The following is a 20,598-nucleotide window of genomic DNA, read 5'->3' as shown; positions in this document are numbered from 1 at the left end:
ATGTGGGTAGGTATCAATTAATCAAGCTCTACCACGCTAATGGATCTATTCACACACCTTTCAATCAAACTATGGTATATAAAGTCAGGAAAACGAAATTTAAGATCATTAGTTCAACAGCAGCCGGAAAAGTGTATACGATCATGGTCGGTTTTACTCATTTCATAGATCGGCAAAAATTATTGAGTTTTCTTCGTTATTTTTTAGTTGTTTTTCATAAATAAAGTGTAATATATGTGTATAATTTTTTTTAAATGAAACTTTAAAAATTCGCACGTTTTATTTGCAGATAAGACTATTATTACTAGTATTTCAAACATGTTCCGCTGCCTTGATCAGTATACAACCATTTGTCCCAATAATCGATTCTAAAAAGACGTCCAATGTTGACGAATTTATGGTTGAAAATCAGAGAACCCAGATGAGGCAAAACTATGTCTTACAAAGAGCTTTAAACGGTAATATGGACATAGCCGAATTAAGAACTCCTTACGAAAGTGAGCCTTTCGACCCTAACATTAATCGTGAAGGGTTGCCGGAATTTGTATTAGATCACGCCAATATGATAAGGAATGATATAATTTTATTAGACAATTCAGTTGAGACGCGAACTAGGAAAAGAGGAAATATTAAAGTAAAAAGATATGAGGTAAGTTTTTTATAATTATATACTTCTAGTTGGATATTGGTGTAAGAAAGGGACAATTGCATCTACGATCGTTTTAGGTAAATAATTATTGACCAAAATAACATTTCGTAGTCGAGTATTTCCTCCCCAAAACATGCCAATATTTTTTTTTATGTAACTAAAAAAACCATCAGCTATGCCCTCGGTTTTTTGTATATCTATTTGCGGATTTTTTTTTTAATGAGTTTCTGTAAATGTATAAAAATTAGGCAATATTTCTAGTTTTTGATGACTCCTACTCCCTACGATAATCAGAATATGAAAAAACCAAGTCATATAGGGGTATGGTCATGGCAGTTAAAGGTTTTATTAACCGACTTCCAAAAAAGGAGGATGTTCTCAATTCGACTGTATTTTTTTTATGTATGTTACATCAGAACTTTTAACCGGGTGGACCGATTTCGACAAATTTTTTTTCATCGAAAGGTGGTGTGTGTCAATTGGTCCCATTTAAATTTATTTGAGATCTAACAACTACTTTTCGAGTTATATCTAATAATGCGTTTTTACTTGACGCTTTTTTCGTCGACCTACGTTGTATTATACCACATAACTTTTTACTGGATGTACCGATTTTGATAATTCTTTTTTTGTTGGAAAGGAGATATCCCTAGTTTAGTATCATGATAAGGATGAAGGGATCCCAGAGAAATCGAGGGAAATTCTCGAAAATCCGCATAACTTTTTACTGGGTGTACCGATTTTGATAATTTTTAATTTAATCAAAAGCTGATGTTTATCATGGTCATATTTAAATTTTATAGAGATCTGATAATTACTGTTTGAGTAATCTTTGATAACGCGTAGTTACTTGACTATTTTTTCGTCGATCTACGTTGTATTACTCGTCGATGTAGTTGAAGTCGGTTTTTTTTTTCGTTTGCCTGCAAACACAATTATATTACAAAAACATTTGATCTAGTGTCATTATCCAAGGAGGAAACAGTACGAACGTTGTCGACTACGTTTGTATGGAGAAAGAGCCGGTATCCTTTCCGCTTAAGAACGAAAATCGTAGTATTTAAAAATTAAAATGTTTTATTAAATGAATGAAATTATAAATTCATTAAAATAATGCACTCTAAGATCAAAATATAAATTGACGCTTGCTATTCGTATCAGTGTATGGCAGTATCAGCTTTTAAACTACCCATATCTTACAAAAACAGCTAAAAGGGCTTTAAAAACCCACTCTCAGCATCACTGACCGATAACTTTTAGTTCCAAAGTTAATATAAAAGCGTTTTATTCACATTTCATATATTTGCTTTGGTGTAATTGTTCATGTGCGCCATGTCGGCGGCGCCTAAACACCGACGGTCGCGGGTTTGATTCCCATTCGGAGTGGATGTTTGTGTTTATTTATATACCTACAAATATTTATTTTCGATCTGGTTGTTAGTCCTGAGGGACTTCGGCCGGCCTGACGACATGATCACATGTCTGAGGGGTGGCCTTGTTGTGAGCGAGGCCACCCCCAACATTGTGCCGGGGCCCGGAGGTTTCGTCCGGGCCTACCGCCCGGGCGAGGTGGCGAATACTAGCGCGACCCCATCTCACCCCACCCAGGCGGACGACTGCTCACACGTGGTGGTTTTTTAGTCAGTAGGAGTCTGATATAACCCTCTGGCGCCCCCGCGCGAGATCCATGATGGATTTTCCCCACGTTAAAAAAAGAGATAGCAATATACATTAATAATAATAAAAGAGAATATTATTCATTTTACATAAATTTTATAATTATTTCATTCAATCGATTTTACCCACAACAAAGTTGCATCCGACTCATTTATTATTTATAGGTATAATAAGTAGTGTGTTATAGTCAGCCGATTAAATTTTTTTACCAAATTCACCAAACACTGAGTATCTACCTATCAAATAAATATTTGTTGTTCTTTTACGTACAAATTTAAGTTATACTTATTATTTTTACTATAGTCTGTGTGCTCTATTTCAGCAAGGAGATATAAAGTATGTGCCTTGCAACTGTGAACAAGAAAGTGTAAGTATATAATAATTAAAAAAAATAACATTCTTTTTATATTTTCAATAATTTTTGACTTTTTATAAATACAGAAAAAACTAATACATTTGGGTAGTGACTACTTTCCTCGCACCATAGAAACAAGAATCTGCAATGAAACACTTTGTCCATCTCCCTATGGTTGTCGCAAGATAAAAAGTGACGTACGTAGTCTTTTGTTTCTGTCTTTATAGCAATTATCAATACACCTATCTATATAAATATAAATAAAATTGAGGTGTCTATCTGTGATTTCAAAATAACTGTTTTTTCAAAATGCATATAATTATTTTTTTTATACGATACTATAACACAAAAGATTTCAAGGTTTTTGTCTGTCTTTTTGTTTGTCCGGGCTAATCTTCGGAACGGCTAAACCGATTTTATGACACTTTCACTAGAAGTTAGAAGAGATTATGGAGCACCATATAGGCTACTTGTTTTCCCAAAATTCCCACGAAATCGGGATTTACGCAGGATAAGCCCGTGTTTACAGCGCCCGAGTACCTACCGCCCAGATAGATAGATATGAAATAACCAAACGTTTTCTATAATATACGACAATTTTATTTAAAACAATGAAGTTTATTTGTATTTTTTTTCCTTCTTGAAACGCGCTAACTCATGAAATATTTTTTTGAATAAAAAATTATTTTTGTGTTGGATATCCCATTTACCGAGAAACGCTATAGGCTATTTTTCCTGAAATTAACGCGAGTAAAACCACAGAGCATATTTTTAAAATATATGTGCTTCGTTTGATTGTGTAGTCTCCGAATTCTAGTTCTCTATTATTTTCACTAAGTTTTTCAAGGAATTAAATCGTTACAATAAATTATAATTATATAGGTACCTAATATTTTCACCAATACTATTATATTTTATATTGAATGAATGAATATAATTTTATAATGAATTTAAAATCAATATAATTATTTTAAATTCATAAAGTTAGTGTTTCCTTCGAGTGTAAATTTTTAATGTCCAACGACAACCTATGTTTAAATTTAAGTATAAAGTAAGATTAATAGATAAAATCATATATTTAAAAAAAAAGGTGTTTGCAGGTAACTGTGTTGAAAAGAAAAAAGCATACTAATGAGGAATCTCAAGACGAATTACCCGATGACCTTTTTAAAAGATGGGTTGCACTAAAGAAGCGTGTTATAGTTGGATGCACCTGTACTAGAGACTACATTGACAGCGACTTAAGTTAAATGTAATAAAGACATGCAAAACTATCAACGGCAAAAAGAGACAAAATGTGTAATATAATAAAAATATTAAATAAAATATCTCATACCAATTTTTAAAAAACATTGGGTGATGAACCAATCAACTATGTATCGAATATATATTATAACATTTCATTCAATTATTGTTTTATTTAAGTCTACTCATAATTTGTAACATTATTGAAATACTAGCGACTACAAACATTTTTGTCAAGAAAAAAAAAACGAATTCTTTTAACAGTTTATTCTGTTTAAAACATTATTATTTACAACACAAACTTATTAAACTAAACAGTAATTTTTTATGTTAAACTTAAAAAAATGGTCTGATGCAACCCTTCTTAACATTTTGCAACAGAATATTATGTACAGTATAGTTTTAGTTTTTGTAACAAGTGACTCGTATATATAATTTAAACTTGGGGCCTGTTTCATCAGTTGTGGATAAAGTTTATTCTGCAAATAAGTTATGATTAAATTCTAACAGCAGGAGGTAGAATAGGCCTTTAGGACCTGTTTCACCACAATTAATAATTTATACTTGCGTATAGAAATATCTCATAAATACAGTGGAATTCTATAGTGAAAGAGAATAATACATCAAAAACTTATATCCGTTGGATATCGTCATCAGTCAAATAGCGTTCGTTATCCACAACTGGTGAAATAGACTCTTAATGAAACTAACGAATTTTACATTGAGCTGTAGATCAACTTCATTAACTTTGAAGTACATAAAAATTAACTACACAACTTTTGAAAAATATATACTTATATAATAATATTGAATATCATAAGGAAGAACACAAAAAGAGAAATAAAAAATTAACACAATCCATTTTAAATTCGTCGTTCACCGATCAGTGTATAATCTCAAGCACACGAACATGTTCTTACATGCAATAGTTTATTCACTCTATTGAAAAGTTAACAACACCATATGTAGCAGTCAAATCACTGAACACAACAGTCAAGTCACTGAACAGCACAGACGATTGCGTGGACGCTTCAAGTTCAGCCCAGTGAGTCTACACGCTGTAGTCCGAGGAGTGGCGCACGGTCTCGTGCGCGGCGGGCGTGGGCACGTCTCCCAGCTGCGGCATGATGTGCGCGATCGCCTCTCTTGCCTCGTTCAGTATGCCCATCTCTCGTCTTAAGACTTCATCCGTCACCGTGTGGATCGACTTGAACTTTAAGTTAATACCATGTATTTTTAACACGTGGTTATTCAGGTTCACCTTGTAACTAAATGCTACGTTGCATACCTGGAAAATAATCTCATTTAACGTTATCATATTTGTTATGGTTTATGTGCACAATTTGTCTAAAGCTCAAAACTCTCTCTTGTACCAAATCTTCACTAATTATAATCTTGAGTATTTTGTTAATATTAATTTTAAAACTAACAATGATAATTATATCTCTGAGAATGTGTTGTGTTCTATGATTCTTTAACATATATATCACAAATCAAAACTGTAATGTGTATGTAAAGACAGACTTTTTCCTAATACCAGAACATATTCAACTACATACTAAAGGAGCTGAATCAATTATGCTAATCGAATGAGAGATGAATAATTAATATTTCTCTGTTTTTTTTTTTTTCTAAAATGTACAAATCTCTAGGTAACTTAATAAATTAAGAGATATTTTGCGATCATCAAATAAAGATAAAATTTTCAAGTAAACATTCGAAAGTGAGGAGTCGTTTAGTTATCTTCTGCTATACAACACATGAACCAGATTTTTCTAGTTCCACACCTCCATAAATATAGAATAGCACTAGAGTAAGTTGTGTAATAGTAAAACAACCCAAACTCTACACAACAAACCCAACTCTGCGTTTTCCTGACGAGTGTCCTAGGCGACACAGTGTCTGTCTGACACTGTCTAAATCGTTTGCAATAGATGGACTAAAGCCAATGATGATGAGTAAAACAAGTATTAAAGATTAGATTATTCAAATAAGAGATAAGGTTTTTCCAGCTTTTTTTTAATCCTATAAATTTAGTATAGTACTGCAGCCTTTAGAATGCTAGTTTCAATAGTTTTTTTTTTTTTTTTTTTTTAACTAATACTAACTTGACATGAGTAAGGCCGTTCCCCTGTGTGCATGCGCTCGTGGTTCTGCAGCTGGTGCTTCGCGTTAAAGGACATTGCGCAAGTCGCGCACTTGAACGGCTTATAACCGGCGTGAATGCGTAGATGTCGGTTTAGATCGCAACGCTGAAATATTGCCAAAAAATAGAGATTATTACAAATGTTTTTCCAAATTATAATATATTTAGTTGTATTAATATGATACATTTGTGTGCATCTTTGTATCGATGTTCATAGGTATGCAAGTAGCATTTTTATTTCAACCTGCAGTGGTGCAGCTTGGTGGATTAATTTGAATAAGTCATTATTTTTTAAGCTTTTAATTGATTGAATTTTGATTTGAGTTTTTATTTTAATTTTGATTGAATTTTAATATTGAATTTTGTTTTTTTTTTTAATTATTCCAATTTTGAATTTTAGTATAGTATTTATTTTATTTTTAATTTTAATTATTGTAATATTGATTGAATTTTAGTATTGAATTTGGTGTTCATTTTAATTTTGGGTTTGATTGAATTTTAGTATATTGATTTTAGTGTTATTTTTATTGATTTTTTATTTGGTATAATATTTGATGATAATTGTTGAAACTTACATAGTTTAGAACTAAGATTAATAAACAAAAGGCAGATGGAGCGCACCGAACATGTGTGTGAAGCCACCAAAGCGAATACAAAATCAAAAGCGAATACAAAGTCGCACCAGTGCTAAAGATAGCGTCGTATTGTTTAAACGTCTCGAGTGATTCATTATTTTGTGTCAAGAAATGCCGTCTTGTGTTATTAAACATTGTGAAAGTTGTTCCCAAAAATAAAAAAAGAGGATGGAATTTCATTTTACAGGTAATTATAAATTATTTAATTGATTTTATTATTTATTCACTCAATAAATTATATGGTTATCTCGGAACACAAAACCTCGACATTAATTCAACTGTGTTGCCAGTGTTCGGCGAAATGTTTTCCCCTTCAATTGGGGAAACTACCTGATGGTCTAGGCGTTAGTGAGACTGACTTTTAAATGTACGGACGTGTATTCGATTTCCACACGTAATATCACGCCTAAATAGTTATTCCGAATTTAGATGTATTTTTATTTGTTATTACCATTTACTGTGATTCGGTCATTAATATCTAATGCAGGAGCTTAAATAAAAATGTATATGGTTATCAATTTAGTTCCTATATATATATATATATATATATATACATATATATGATAATGATGAAGTTATTTACATATATGGTATATTTTGTTAAGTTGTGGGCAATAGCCAGATTATAATATTAGTGGAATTAATGGAAGATGCTAGATATATTTAAAGAATACATATTGTAATCAGTGTCAAGTTTTATTATTTAATGATTTTTGCAGATTGCCGACAGATGTTGTTCTACGCGAGGAATGGGTTTCTATTATTCGCCAAAGCAGGCAAGACAATAATTGGCAGGCTTCAAAATTTTGCGTTGTGTGTTCATTACATTTTAAAGAGGATGGCTTATGCTTTACCGAAAAATGTCGTAGGTTGATAAAAAAAATTCCAATGTAATTATTTGTAAATACTATCTAATCTTTTGGTCTAGTCTTTAAGTTGTCTGTATATCGATGTATGTGTGTGTGAATAAATGATGATGATGATTATTATTATTATTATTAATAAATATTTTAAATTATGTATATTTTTTTTAATTTGTCTAATGAAATAAATATGATACTACTGAAAAACACTAAAGTTTGTGGCGACATCTACCGCGCGAAATACGAACGACTACAAACTACGTAATTAGAGAAAACTGACGTATGCTACATCGCGCTATCAAAGTTTTCAAAGTGATTAGGTATATATACAAGATCCCGACAACAACCGTTGGGGGCGTTAGCCCGCCAGACACAACATCACGTCTGGTCGGAGAATCCTCCCTTTTCGATGGCGGAGGTGATTCTTCACACTACGTTTCTCACACAAACTCCTAAACTGGTGACCCCGAGCATGAACGTCAGCGCAGTCTTCGCAAAAGCCACGTCATCATGACGTCATCATCACTTGACCCCGAGCATGAACATCAACGCAACCTTCATCGTCATCATCACTTCCTCAAGCTTTCGAGCAGCGAGTAGCATCCAGCATCTACGACTTCAGCCAGCCAGCATCTACGGCTACTACGGGTATCCTGACCACCAGCATGCAGCGGACGCGCATTCCTGGTCATCGCCCACAGCCTTCTCAGCGACTTTGGCACAGCACACTGCACTTCGGCCGGTCAGCAAGCAGAGACGCACTTCTCTCCTGGTCGACGCAGCAGCAGCCACTACGCAGTACTGCACCACTCCGACTCACTGGAGCATATGCAGCATCACTGCAGACAGTTCCGACTCACCGTGAACTATGCGGCATCTGGTTCCGACTCACTGGAACATTCCACTGGCCCGGCAAGCATCACAAGATGAATGGACGACTTAACCTACTATCGACCTCCGGTCTCGGAGGGGAGTGATGTGGCGACATCTACCGCGCGAAATACGAACGACTACAAACTACGTAATTAGAGAAAACTGACGTATGCTACATCGCGCTATCAAAGTTTTCAAAGTGATTAAGTATATATACAAGATCCCGACAACAACCGTTGGGGCGTTAGCCCGCCAGACACAACTTCCGTCTGGTGGAGGATCCTCCCTTTTCGATGGCGGACGCGATTCTTCACACTACGTTTCACACGCATCGCCAAAAGTTTTATTATCTAGAGTTGTAAACATTGTAAAGTCCATTTAAACCTTATTAAACAAAAACAAAATTAATACCCGAAGCAAAGTGTGGACGGACCGCTAGTTATATAAATCTTGACATATTACCTATTTCTTTCGTTATTTTTAACGAAACCTTTATTAATATTATTATTATTATTAAAGTATTTATTTAGTTATAAATTCATGTATCCAAATAAAACTTTAGAACCTATTGTCGTAAAAGGACATTTTAAAAAATACAGGGAGTTTTTTTCTTTTTATGGTATCATTATACACACATAGATGCACGTGTTCCTACAGTGCCATTTCTAGTCGCCACGCACACATGAATAAAAAGTGGCTTCATACTTTTTGTTACACACGCTCCATCTGCCTTTTGTTTATAAATCTGTGGTTTAGAAAAAAAAAAAAATGTAACTAACAAAAATATGGACATGTCTGAATTAAATTATTATTATTATTATTAAGCTCTTCCTTATCTTAGATGGAAAAAGAGGCCTACGCCCAGCAGTGGGTTATTACAGGCTAAAGCGTAACGCGTATATATTTATGTTTCTTTAAGTACTAGCAATATGATACAAACATTTCTCTCAATTTATTGTTTTTTTATTTTTTATTTTGTATGCTACTTTTGTGTCTTAAAGTAAACTGGTAGATACAGCTATGTCTATGTTATGTGCATTATTGAAAGTTATTTATCCAAATGTAAATTATAATTATATATACTAATAAATTAATACCAATACCCACCGCAATAAATTTCTTTGAACATAAATTGCATTGATATGGTCTTTCTCCTTTGTGAATAAGATTATGTCTGAAAAAAAAAAACAATAAAAAATTTACTGCATGATTGAAGTTAAAATTAATATTTTGAATTTAATGTTTTTTTTTTCATTATATAGTACCTCCATTTAAAAAAAAATGTATCTCTGCAATATCACATAACTGCATTTTACCTTATTAATGATTTTTGTGTGTAGAATCCAGCACCGCAAATTTCACAAATGTGATCTTTAATCCCAGTATGTTGCTTAAGATGTACTAACAAATTACTTTTTTGCACAAAAGATCTCGGGCATTCATTACAAGTATATTTCTTTTTCTCTAAAAAATCAAAATTAAATCAAATTAAATTATTGTAAGTATGTTTACAATTACAAAATACCAACTATGTGCTATAATTTAATTGCAAAATTAAAACTAAAACTAAGAAATAATTATATTATTAAACATACATATAGTAATGATTGATTGATATTGAATATTAGAATAAACTATACATTCAATTCAAGAACATTTCAAATTATTGTAACTATGATTTTACTGATTTAATTTATATTGTAAATTTTTATATCAACTTAGTCGTACTTTTCCTTTAACTTGCAATTATTTATACATTGTTAATTGTTCTAACATTATATGTTTACTAGCTGTTTCTGCAACTTCTTTTGCGTGGAATTTAACAAAGTAGTTATTGTTTAGTTCGCAGAGTTATAAAAAATCTAAAATAAAAGTCGCCTAAGTTACTCCTTATTACATCGCTATCTACCAGTGAGAAGTCCCGTCAAAATCGGTCCAGCCGTAGTAGAGATTAGCCGGAACAAACAGACAGAAAGACAGACAGACAGCCAAAATTATAAAAAATGTTATTTTGGTATATGTACTATGCACATACACAAGAATTTAGTAAAAAGTGGTTAGTTTATTACAAACAGACACTCCAATTTTATTTATTTATATAGAATAGATGTATAGATAATAATTCAATTAAAAAGAGAAAAATATCTATTACAATGAAATATTTTTTTGGTAGTAAAGCTATTAATTAGCTAATTAAAATAAATTAAACAGTAAATTACCTTCATGTGTTGCTATATGATTAGTAAGTGTGTAGGTCAGTATTCCACAGACTGGACATACAAGTTTTTCTCTCTCTTTTGGCATAGGTTTTACACTCTTCACCTTTCTCATAGAAATATCTCGTCTCATCATCCTAGCATCAGATTTCCTGTCTGTCGCCCTAGATCTGTAGTTAGGATGTATTTTTAACAATGTAGCATCTTTTGGTCTTTTCAAAAGTATCGGAGGGCCCTTTGCACCATTTTTCATTATTGGGTCTATAAAAAAACATAAAACTAAATGTTGTTTAGCAAAAATATAAAATGTATTGCTATTTTTTATTATTTAACTTTTGAAAGTTATAAGAAATAAAAGTCTTACAACAAGTAATAGTCGTAGACTTCTTTTCATCACCATTATTGGAGGATTCTTCCGTTTCATGTTTAAAGTGTCTTACGACTTTCACTTTTTTTACAATTTGTTTTTTTGCTTTGAAAACCTTGATTTCTGACAGCTTTGGCTTTTTGAATTTAGCTTTGCACTTCTCTGTTGTTGGCACATAATCTTCATCATCATCATCTTGGTAAATATCATCATCTAAATATTCAGCCTACAAACCATTTACCTTTACTATAAATATTATTATAAACATTTTTGAATAATATATACAGGGTTACAGAAAAAGTCGACCTAGATCCGTTAAGGGCGTGTAGTACACACCATTTCTGAATGATTTCACTATGGAACCCCCCATCCTAAAGTTAACCGTTTTCGAGATATTCGAGTTTTAATTTTTTTTATGAAAATGCCCAATTTTTCGGCTATTGAACTGAATTTTTTGAATTTTTTTGACTCTTATGATTATTTTTTTTGGTTTTTTACATGAAGAATGAGATGCTTAATGACCTCAATGACTAAATTTGCACGTAAGTTAACTAAATAGGTCGTTGTAGACGATCGAAACTTAAGAAAATAAATACAAATTATAAAAAAATATTTTTCTTTTCTGGATATCTCAAAAAATTATTATGGCACTTGCTCTGCAGATGTGCTTAAAAATATCTACATTTTATCAGCTATCCAACGAAGTATAACACTCTAGGTTATTTATTAACCTCAAAGGTGAAACTTAGTTTCTAAGGCTACATGGCAGTCAGAATAAATAGCGCTTATTTAATTAATTTGACTTAAGTTCAGCATCATCATCATTACAAGATCATCGGTGATTGTAGTAAGCTAAATGAAACAATAAATCAGTTCAAAATAACATTTATTCACCTAATGTTTTTGAAGTTCATGTTCCACGTGTCCACCTCTATTTCGCACACATTTTCTCATTCTTTCACGTAGTCCACTTTTCACTACACCAATGGTTAATGTTCTTCTTATGTCGTCTTATGAGAACTCCCACTGACGATATGGGGTTGGGCCCACTGTAAACGAGGCTCTTCATGTGCCCACATACATAAAAATCCATGGGGGTCAGGTCGGGACATCTGGCTGGCCAGGGTAAAGGCCCACCTCGTCCAATCTATTTGTTAGGATAGTTAGTGTCCAACCATTCCCTAACGCTTCTTCTGAAATGAGCAGGGCAGCCATCATGTTGAAACCACATGTCCCGCAGTAATTTTAATGGGAGATCATCTAGAAGGTCACCTAAGTCACCTCTTAAGAAAATTTCATAAGTATCACCATTCAGATCTTGTTTTTGCACATTATTTTTCTCACTCTCACCTGCATAAATCTTAAGTTGTCTCGCTCACACGCACCGGATTAACTTGAAGGACAATAGCCGACCTACGTTAGACCTACTACCTGAACCTTTTCAACTATATTTTTTTCTATGAGTTTAAATACAACCCTAGGTTGTTATACTTCATTGGATAGCTGATAAAATGTAGATGTTCTTAAGCACATCTGCAGAGCAAGTGCCATAATAATTTTTTGAGATATCCAGAAAAGAAAAATATATTTTTTTAATTTGTACTTATTTTCTTAAGTTTCGATCGTCTACAACGACCTATTTAGTTAACCTACGTGCAATTTTAGTCATTAAGGTCATTAAGCATCTCATTCTTCATGTAAAAAACCAAAAAAATAATCATAAGAGTCAAAAAAATTCAAAATATTCAATTCAATAGCCGAAAAATTGGGCATTTTCATAAAAAAAATTAAAACTCGAATATCTCGAAAACGGTTAAGTTTAGGATGGGGGGTTCCATAGTGAAATCATTCAGAAATGGTGTGTACTATACGCCCTTAACGGATCTAGGTCGACTTTTCCTGTAACCCTGTATATTTTATATTGTAATATGAAACTTTGAATAGTTACAGGTTTCTGTAAAGAGCTCACTATAGACGGCGCCACGGTTCGCTTAAACTGAATATAAAAATTATCATATCAAAAATTTCGATCCAGCGGGTACATCATTCCATAGCGTAATTGGCTAGAGGGCCGACATGGTCAGTCGGAGACGTGGGTTCGAACCCCGCTGGAGCGGTCAATTTTTGATATGATATTCAAAAATGTTTAGAATTCCTAATATGTGGGTAACACAAAAATAAAATCGTAAATAATAAATATTATTGTTTTATTACTGAGAAAAAGTTGTAATATATAATTATTACTTTTAATGGGTAAAGCTTTAGATTAGGAAAAACCGAATTTCGGGACCGTGGGGGGGAAGGGAGGGAGGGTGGGGAACACTACCCCTTGTACCACTGTCACACCTCAGAACCCCATGGTTATGGAGATATCCATGGTTAAAGTTTTGAGGTTAGAAGAAGAATTTCGTAGCTTTCACACATTATTTTCACATTTCACACGCGTTTTTTCAAATTAATCTACCACCTTTATAGTTAGAGGAACGCTTGGCGGGCGAAATTTTATGGCGCCTCCGCGGCATAAAAAAACACTCTAGGGGTAGGACAGACCAAGACCACGTGGACAGTGGGGTGCTCCGATTCGGTTTTGGGTATTTTTCGAATTTCTAAACCTATATTCTAGCACGCAATGTTACTAATTTTATTAGAATATTGTCTGGCGTGTTATTTTGTTTAAAAGTGTCGATTTGTCACACAATGCAAACAGTATGAGCTCAAAGGTATTATAATAGCTTTAAATTCTTCTTCTGACCTCAAAACTTTAACCATGGAAATCTCCATAACAATGGGGTTTTGAGGTGTGACAGTGTTACCTTGTATAGATTCCCCTACACCCTCCGTCCTCCACACCCAAAAACCCCATAATTTGGTTTTTCTAATTCGGTTTTCCTAGTCTAGATCTTAGCCAAATTGTTTTTTTTTTTCCTTATTATTATATATTCTTGGGGTAAAATAAAGTTGTTGTTATTATTGTCAACCATAACATTTTATAATCTGATTATTAAAAAAAAAAAATTGTAACTTCAAAATGAGGAATAATTTTACAACTTACATCAATATTAAAGTTCTGTGAATTATCATTAGATAAATTATATCCATTTCCTGATTCCACTTTTCTTATGACTGTGTCAGCAATAATTATGTCTTTTCCATCAATAGTTTCAACCTTTACGATGTCATTAGGGTTATTCATTAAGTCTATTTCCATTTCCCATTTCGGTTCATGTTTCACAGCTAAGGGCCCAATCTCACTTTTTATGTCAGTAAAAGAATCAAATGCAATTTTTTTAGTTGGCATATCTTTATTCGCTTTTGCGATTAATTTTCTTAACTCACGATCTGACCTGCAATAAGTGATATAATAAATTTCTACACACACTTAAGATTTAATTAGATTAGTCAACAAACATAATTACAATCAAAATATAAATCATACCTCTCTGCAACACTTTTAAGGAGGAAAGCTTTCTCTAATGATGTACAACATTTGTTACAAATCTTCTCTGGTAAACCATCATTTGAGGAAACCTATACAAAAAAGATCAATTTGTTCAAATTCTTAATCAAAGCATTTTGTTTTTAACCAACTTAAAAAAGGAAGAGGTTCTCAATTCAACTGTATTTTTTTTACGTGCTGTAAGTCATATCTTTTTACTCAGTAGTCTGATTTAGATGGTTATTTTTTTAATCGAAAGGTGGTGCTTATCATGTGGTCAATTTTAAATTTCATGGAGATTTTTTAAATATACATAAAACCAGGTCCGCAAACAAGCGTACGGCTCACCTGATGCAAGCAAACACAATAATAATATATTACATACAACTGAGTTTGTACACATTATATCAAATCAAACAGTTCTTTACAAACTTCTTATTTAAAATTATTAAAGCAAGTGAATTAATTAGTTTATTTAATATTTATCATAACAGCAATATCTTAAAAAAGTAGTACACGTTAAGTTGTATTAGAATAACTACATAAATGAAAACAAATATCATAATTTTGTATTATTATAGTGAGATATTTTTTGTTACCTTCGATGCCGTTTATTTAAAAATACGAACAGACTATAACTATATACAAATACTTGCCTTAACATCTGCTATTGCTGTTAACATTTCTGCATAGTTCCCAGAAAGTTTGTACTTAAATAATGGACACAAAGGTCTCTTAATAGTCAAACATATTCGACAGGATGACAAATTAATGTTGTTCGGTTCGATCATTTTGAAAATAAACTTCTACGCTTTAAGTGATGCACAAAATCCGTAACTTTATCAAAGCCAGTGAATCTACTAAACGTCGATTAAAAACCAGAGTCCAACACAAATATTTGATTTCGAAATATTTTATTCTCAGCCCAACTCTATCAGAAAGCTAGGGACGTTTGACGCGCACTTGACAAATCGAACTTACAGTTGCTAAAAAAATATTACAAGCCTAGTTGCTATAAAACGGGGTGAATAGGAATTGCAAGATAAAGTGGACGAAATTGGAAAAGAAATTTGACGACGATTTTCATTAAAATTTCAAATTTTAAATTGATATGATTGATTTTACCGTATAACAGAAAATCTCATTTTGACTTTAGAAATGCTTTGGCGTTTAATAGTTATAACAAAAATATAAACATACGTACTCGAATTAGTGTTTTTAGTATGTCTCAAAATATGTTTGATGTCTACAAAAGTCTTAATTTTAGTTTAACAAAAAAATAATAATCAAATAACAAATAATTTATTAACCCTTTCACCGCCTGAGTCGGATTTATCCGACAAACGATTTCGGGCTTATTCCGCCTGAGTCGGATTTATCCGACAGAAAACCCTGTGTACTATATATTTAATTTCCAAACGTATTATGATGTTTTAGCCTAAAATACATTTTTTTCTCGAAAGTTTATCTATTCAACCTTTTAATTAGTGTTACAATTCAGATTTACTATATCAAGAAACAAAATAAAATACTATTTCAATTAAGGTAAGTATACTAATATTATCCCGGAGAAAGTGTATTGACTTCCAACGCCTGTGTCATATTTATCCGACAGTAGTGATGAGACATAATGTTAGAATTTATAAGATATGGAATATTCATAAACAAAACTATTATATTAAATACCAAGTTATTGAATAAAAAAAAGTACATTTAGTATTTAATTGTTATTTAATAACGTTAACGTGTTGTTTTTGCTCTGTGTAAATCTATATTTTGTAAGAAATAAGCGATTTAGTTATTTTTCTACGGACAACTATAAATGCTAATTCACATCCCTAGACTGAGTCCTTTACGCCAGTATAGCCAGTACATAGCCAGCGCCTGTGTCGAATAAACACGACCGTTCATGACGTCACAACCGTATGGAATTTCCCATTAGTGTTGCGCGTATTTTTGTGATAAAGTAGTGAGTTAGTAAGTTTTACGTTCGTGTTTTTAAAATTGAAATTTACCATGACGACTGCTGAAGAATTAATACGAATCCTAGAAGGCGATGACGATGACGAATTTATGCCAGACGAAGAATTTAATATTGATGAAAAGGTAATTATATCTTTTATTAAATTGTTTTATTTAAATTTATTGTGCAGTGAGAAACGATAATCTTTTCTATTCTATCTTCACACAAACGGTGTGAATACGAGTTATACCTACGTTACTCGAGTTTAATCATCTCATGATATGCATGCTCCGACGCCGCACCGTCAGTGAAGTGATAGGTACCTACAGACATGTGATTTGTGAATGTTTGATTGTAATAGGTGTATGAATTATAAAATTAGACGAAATCGTTTAAACCTACTTCCTATTATTGAAAAATGTTACTTGTAATTGTTAGACTGATAAGGTACTACTGAGAAATGAAAAGGCGAGGTTCATTCAGTATAGTTATAGTTCAATATAAGAATACTTCATTTAATTAAATACATACTAATAAATCGATCGATGTTTTATTTGCTCACAAAAAATGTTGGATATTTTCATATAGTATAATACAGTAGTAGGTAAGTAATTTGTAAAAAATATCCTGTTTTTTATCAAACCATCAACTAAATATTCATTAAAATTTCATAGTTCTTTAAAGACTAATTTTTTTTTATTCAAAATACAATAAGCTAAAATGAAATTATATACAGAAATCAACAAAGAAATATAAATTACCGACTTATAACAGAACGTCACTAGTGCAGACGATCCGAGAACGCCATCACCGTAATTTTACGTGCGGCTCAAGATCAACTCATTATTTGAATAAACCTCGGTTGCGCTAGCGCCGTCGCCGTGATAACACGTTCACACTTTATGATTAGTTCTTTGATAGTGTCTAGTAGTTGTCGATGATGTTATACGATGACGAAGAACTAATAAATATAGGTTTAAAGAACTTAACATTCACTTAAAGTGAGATCTATTTGAGAAATCAAACAATGCTATTTGTGGTAGTGGCAATTCAATGGAGAGTGATATTGAATCGGTAGGTTTTTTTTTCCATGTCTGTCATAGGTGTAGGTATATGAACATCATTTTGATACGTAATTCTCGTGCAAAAGACTTAATACAAACTAACACAAAATCAAGAGACTTTCAGCCCAGAAAAGCATGGAAAAATATACCGGCACAAACATTTCTTTATTAATGAAAAAAAAAAGAAACCCCACAAAAATGTATTCGTCATATTTATAGAAAACTAATCCATTTTATAAACCAGTAATAGACACAACTGTCACTAGTTATTAAGATTATATAAGCATTTAGTTTATTTTTGACATGATAATTATTATAGTACATAATATATAAAGTCCATCTTTATAATAACACCTTACCATTGTATCACTTTTAAAACCTAATTTCCCTAAGCGAGTACTTGAATTTATCGATAATGCGTATCGACAGTTGTTACAACCACGTTTATAAGCGACTTGTCAGTGTAGTTGCGGCATGTCATAATACAGTAATGACACAGAATGTATCTATCTGTGTGTGTGTGTGTGTGTGTGTGTGTGTGAAAAATGTAAGTGTGTTTTTAATTTAGTATGTGTGAGTTTCGTAGTGGCAGACAATTATTTTTGTGTGGGAATCAGATAGTGTGTGTGTGTGTGTGATCCCCCCCCAAATGACAGACACTTTTGTAACGGTAAAATACGCTATGGCTATTTCCCTCTGTGTTGCTCTTTGAAAGGCAAGCATTAATATAAGCAATTTATAAGACAAATTTTAAAATATTTAAAAACTTACTGATTTTGATTTGATACGAGATTAAAAGGTACAGTAAGAGAATGGATAGGGAATACTTGCGTTTAAATAAGTACGCCATAGCAAATAAATAGGAACGCGTAAGGGTTTACTTGATATGGTAAAGTTAAGATTAGAATATATCTATCACTTTTATTAATAATTTACTATCTATTAAAGGTTTTATTTTGACTGCCTTATTTTTACTTTCTTTTAATGTGCTTTTCCATAAACACATAACCAATAGGCCTAAAATATTACATTTCAAGATGTTGATGCAAGAAGTAAACCAAACCAACAATAAAACCTTATACCCCTAAAACCCTATGTATTTTTCGCTATTTTGGCCTTATTGGTTCCAGCTCACCCCGGTTTAAGTACGAATGGGGACAACCTATAATTGGTTATAAATCTTTTTGTGCGAGAATATATTTTATTATTTTTATCATAATACTAAAAATAAACAGGCTGAAAAGGAAATAGTCAATTATACATACAATATAGAAAATTTATTAAAGTAAAAAATGATGCTGATCAATTGATTTTCTGATTTACTGCATTTATAGGTAACAGCACAGCTATCCAAGGCGTAGCGAGAGGCACATTAAAATGGCCCGGGCCGCTGAATATATGACTTTACATATACATCATATTTTATTGGAATAAAGTTTCGCTTGCCTCTAGATCTGTAAAAGTTTTGCCGCATGAAGGACACTTAAAACTAGCTCGACTTGTGGCGTCACATTCTTTAGTTTCCATATGTTTATGCATTACATCTAATTTGTACTTTTCTACAGTAACAAATGTTTTGTAATTTATAAAGTAGTAGTTACCTTTCTGTGCTTTAACGTCCAGATCTTGAAAACATGTTTAACAAACATGAAATACTTATTACAATTATGCTAATTGTACGGGTTAACGCATATTGAGCAATATGATTGTCTTGCAAACTAATAACCTCCTTAATTTAGCTTATTTATTACGAAATTGTTATTTGACTGATGCAGATTTCTAATGAAATTGTTATTTGTTTGCTACGAATGACGTCTGTGCTTATGCCTATATATACTCAAAATAATCTTAATAAACTTAGTGTTAGATCGACTTTCACTGAGTTTATTTTCCCTCATAACCTTCCCTCTCACTCAACCAGAGACTGTACCATACACAAACAATTTATCGAATACATTGTAATAAATACATAGATATACTATAATTTTTTTGCGTTTAATGCATTTTTATCTTTCTTTCCCATATATATGAAAATTGCTTTTGCTTTGCTGTGTGGCTACGGCATTAAGAATATAGCCACACCCTCTCTTTCTGTGGGTGTCGTAAGAGGCGACTAAGGGATAACAAGGTTCCACAACCAGCTTGGAACTTAAGAAGCCGACCGATGGCAGGATAACCATCCAACTGCTGGTTTTGAAATACTCAGGCCGAAGACGGGCAGCAGAGTCTTCGGTAAAACAAAGTCAGTCCTGCGGTCACAAACCCGCCTGCCCAGCGTGGTGACTATGGGCAAAATACATGACTCCGTGCCATTTTTGGCACGAACTTATGGAGGCCTATGTCCAGCTGTGGACTGCGATAGGCTGAAATGATGATGACTCGCAAATTAATATATAAATAAAGTAAAATAAAATCTCTCCCCAGTTTGGTACGTCAGCCCTGCCGGTAAAAAGATGTGCCGTTTTTATTATTCATTTCATATATAATTACAGTTTGGTTTAAACTATTAGTGTTTCTTTTTTCCTTTTTATTTACGAATTAACATTAATTATATCACACTGGCACTAAATTTGAAATATATTTTCCAGAAATCTAAATAAAAATAAAAATTATGCAGCAATTTTTTGTTTTGCTCACCATTTGGCACCCCTTTGTGAGTAGCGCCCGCGGCATGATTCCAAAGGAAGCAGGTGAAATTCAGTAATTAATTAGTTATATCACTAGTATTAGAAAAAAAAAATACTTACAAATAACTGTTTTTGAGATGTTTCGTAATAAGTAAAAATTGCATACTACTATAAAATAAGCGCAAAAGCAATAGTCTTATACTCCTGATATATTCTATCATATTATTCAACCCGCCAAAAAACTGTATGTTTATTATAAAACACTTAATTTAATTAATAATTCATTTATTGTTTCTAACAGTTTCGTTCCAAGTTACATTCTAGGGTCTTTCTCAAATGTCAAAACGGGCTTATTATATTGTGATGACTATATTATCGATGTAACTTATTTTTTGTTTAAGAAACCGAGATTTCTCTAGTTGTAATAGTAAAGTAAGTATTGTAGTTACCAATTCATTAATGAAAGCAGATAATGAACGCAT

At 32.4% G+C, this 20,598-nt stretch overlaps 2 protein-coding genes across 2 annotated transcripts; one reads left to right on the top strand and one right to left on the bottom strand.

Annotated features, from left to right (window-relative positions):
• On the top strand, nt 1–4,089 carry LOC123654722 (prothoracicotropic hormone-like). The gene is made up of 5 exons (XM_045590607.1): nt 1–6; nt 290–649; nt 2,649–2,693; nt 2,768–2,878; nt 3,782–4,089. The coding sequence occupies exons 1-5, from the start codon at nt 1–3 to the stop codon at nt 3,929–3,931; spliced, it is 672 nt and encodes a 223-aa protein (XP_045446563.1). The 3' UTR covers nt 3,932–4,089.
• On the bottom strand, nt 4,080–15,429 carry LOC123654344 (zinc finger protein 2-like). Its single transcript, XM_045590257.1, has 9 exons — nt 15,119–15,429; nt 14,463–14,554; nt 14,079–14,370; nt 11,024–11,252; nt 10,663–10,920; nt 9,760–9,907; nt 9,551–9,617; nt 6,035–6,178; nt 4,080–5,214 (listed from the first exon to the last, which is right to left on the bottom strand). The coding sequence occupies exons 1-9, from the start codon at nt 15,251–15,253 to the stop codon at nt 4,978–4,980; spliced, it is 1,602 nt and encodes a 533-aa protein (XP_045446213.1). The 5' UTR covers nt 15,254–15,429; the 3' UTR covers nt 4,080–4,977.
• Nucleotides 15,430–20,598: the final 5,169 nt, after the last annotated feature.

Source organism: Melitaea cinxia, chromosome 6 (assembly GCF_905220565.1).
Source record: "Melitaea cinxia chromosome 6, ilMelCinx1.1, whole genome shotgun sequence".
In the NCBI taxonomy this organism is placed as follows: Eukaryota; Metazoa; Arthropoda; class Insecta; order Lepidoptera; family Nymphalidae; genus Melitaea; species Melitaea cinxia.
The sequence above is the reverse complement of the archived record's forward strand: the minus strand, read 5'-3'. Positions and strand labels throughout refer to the sequence as shown.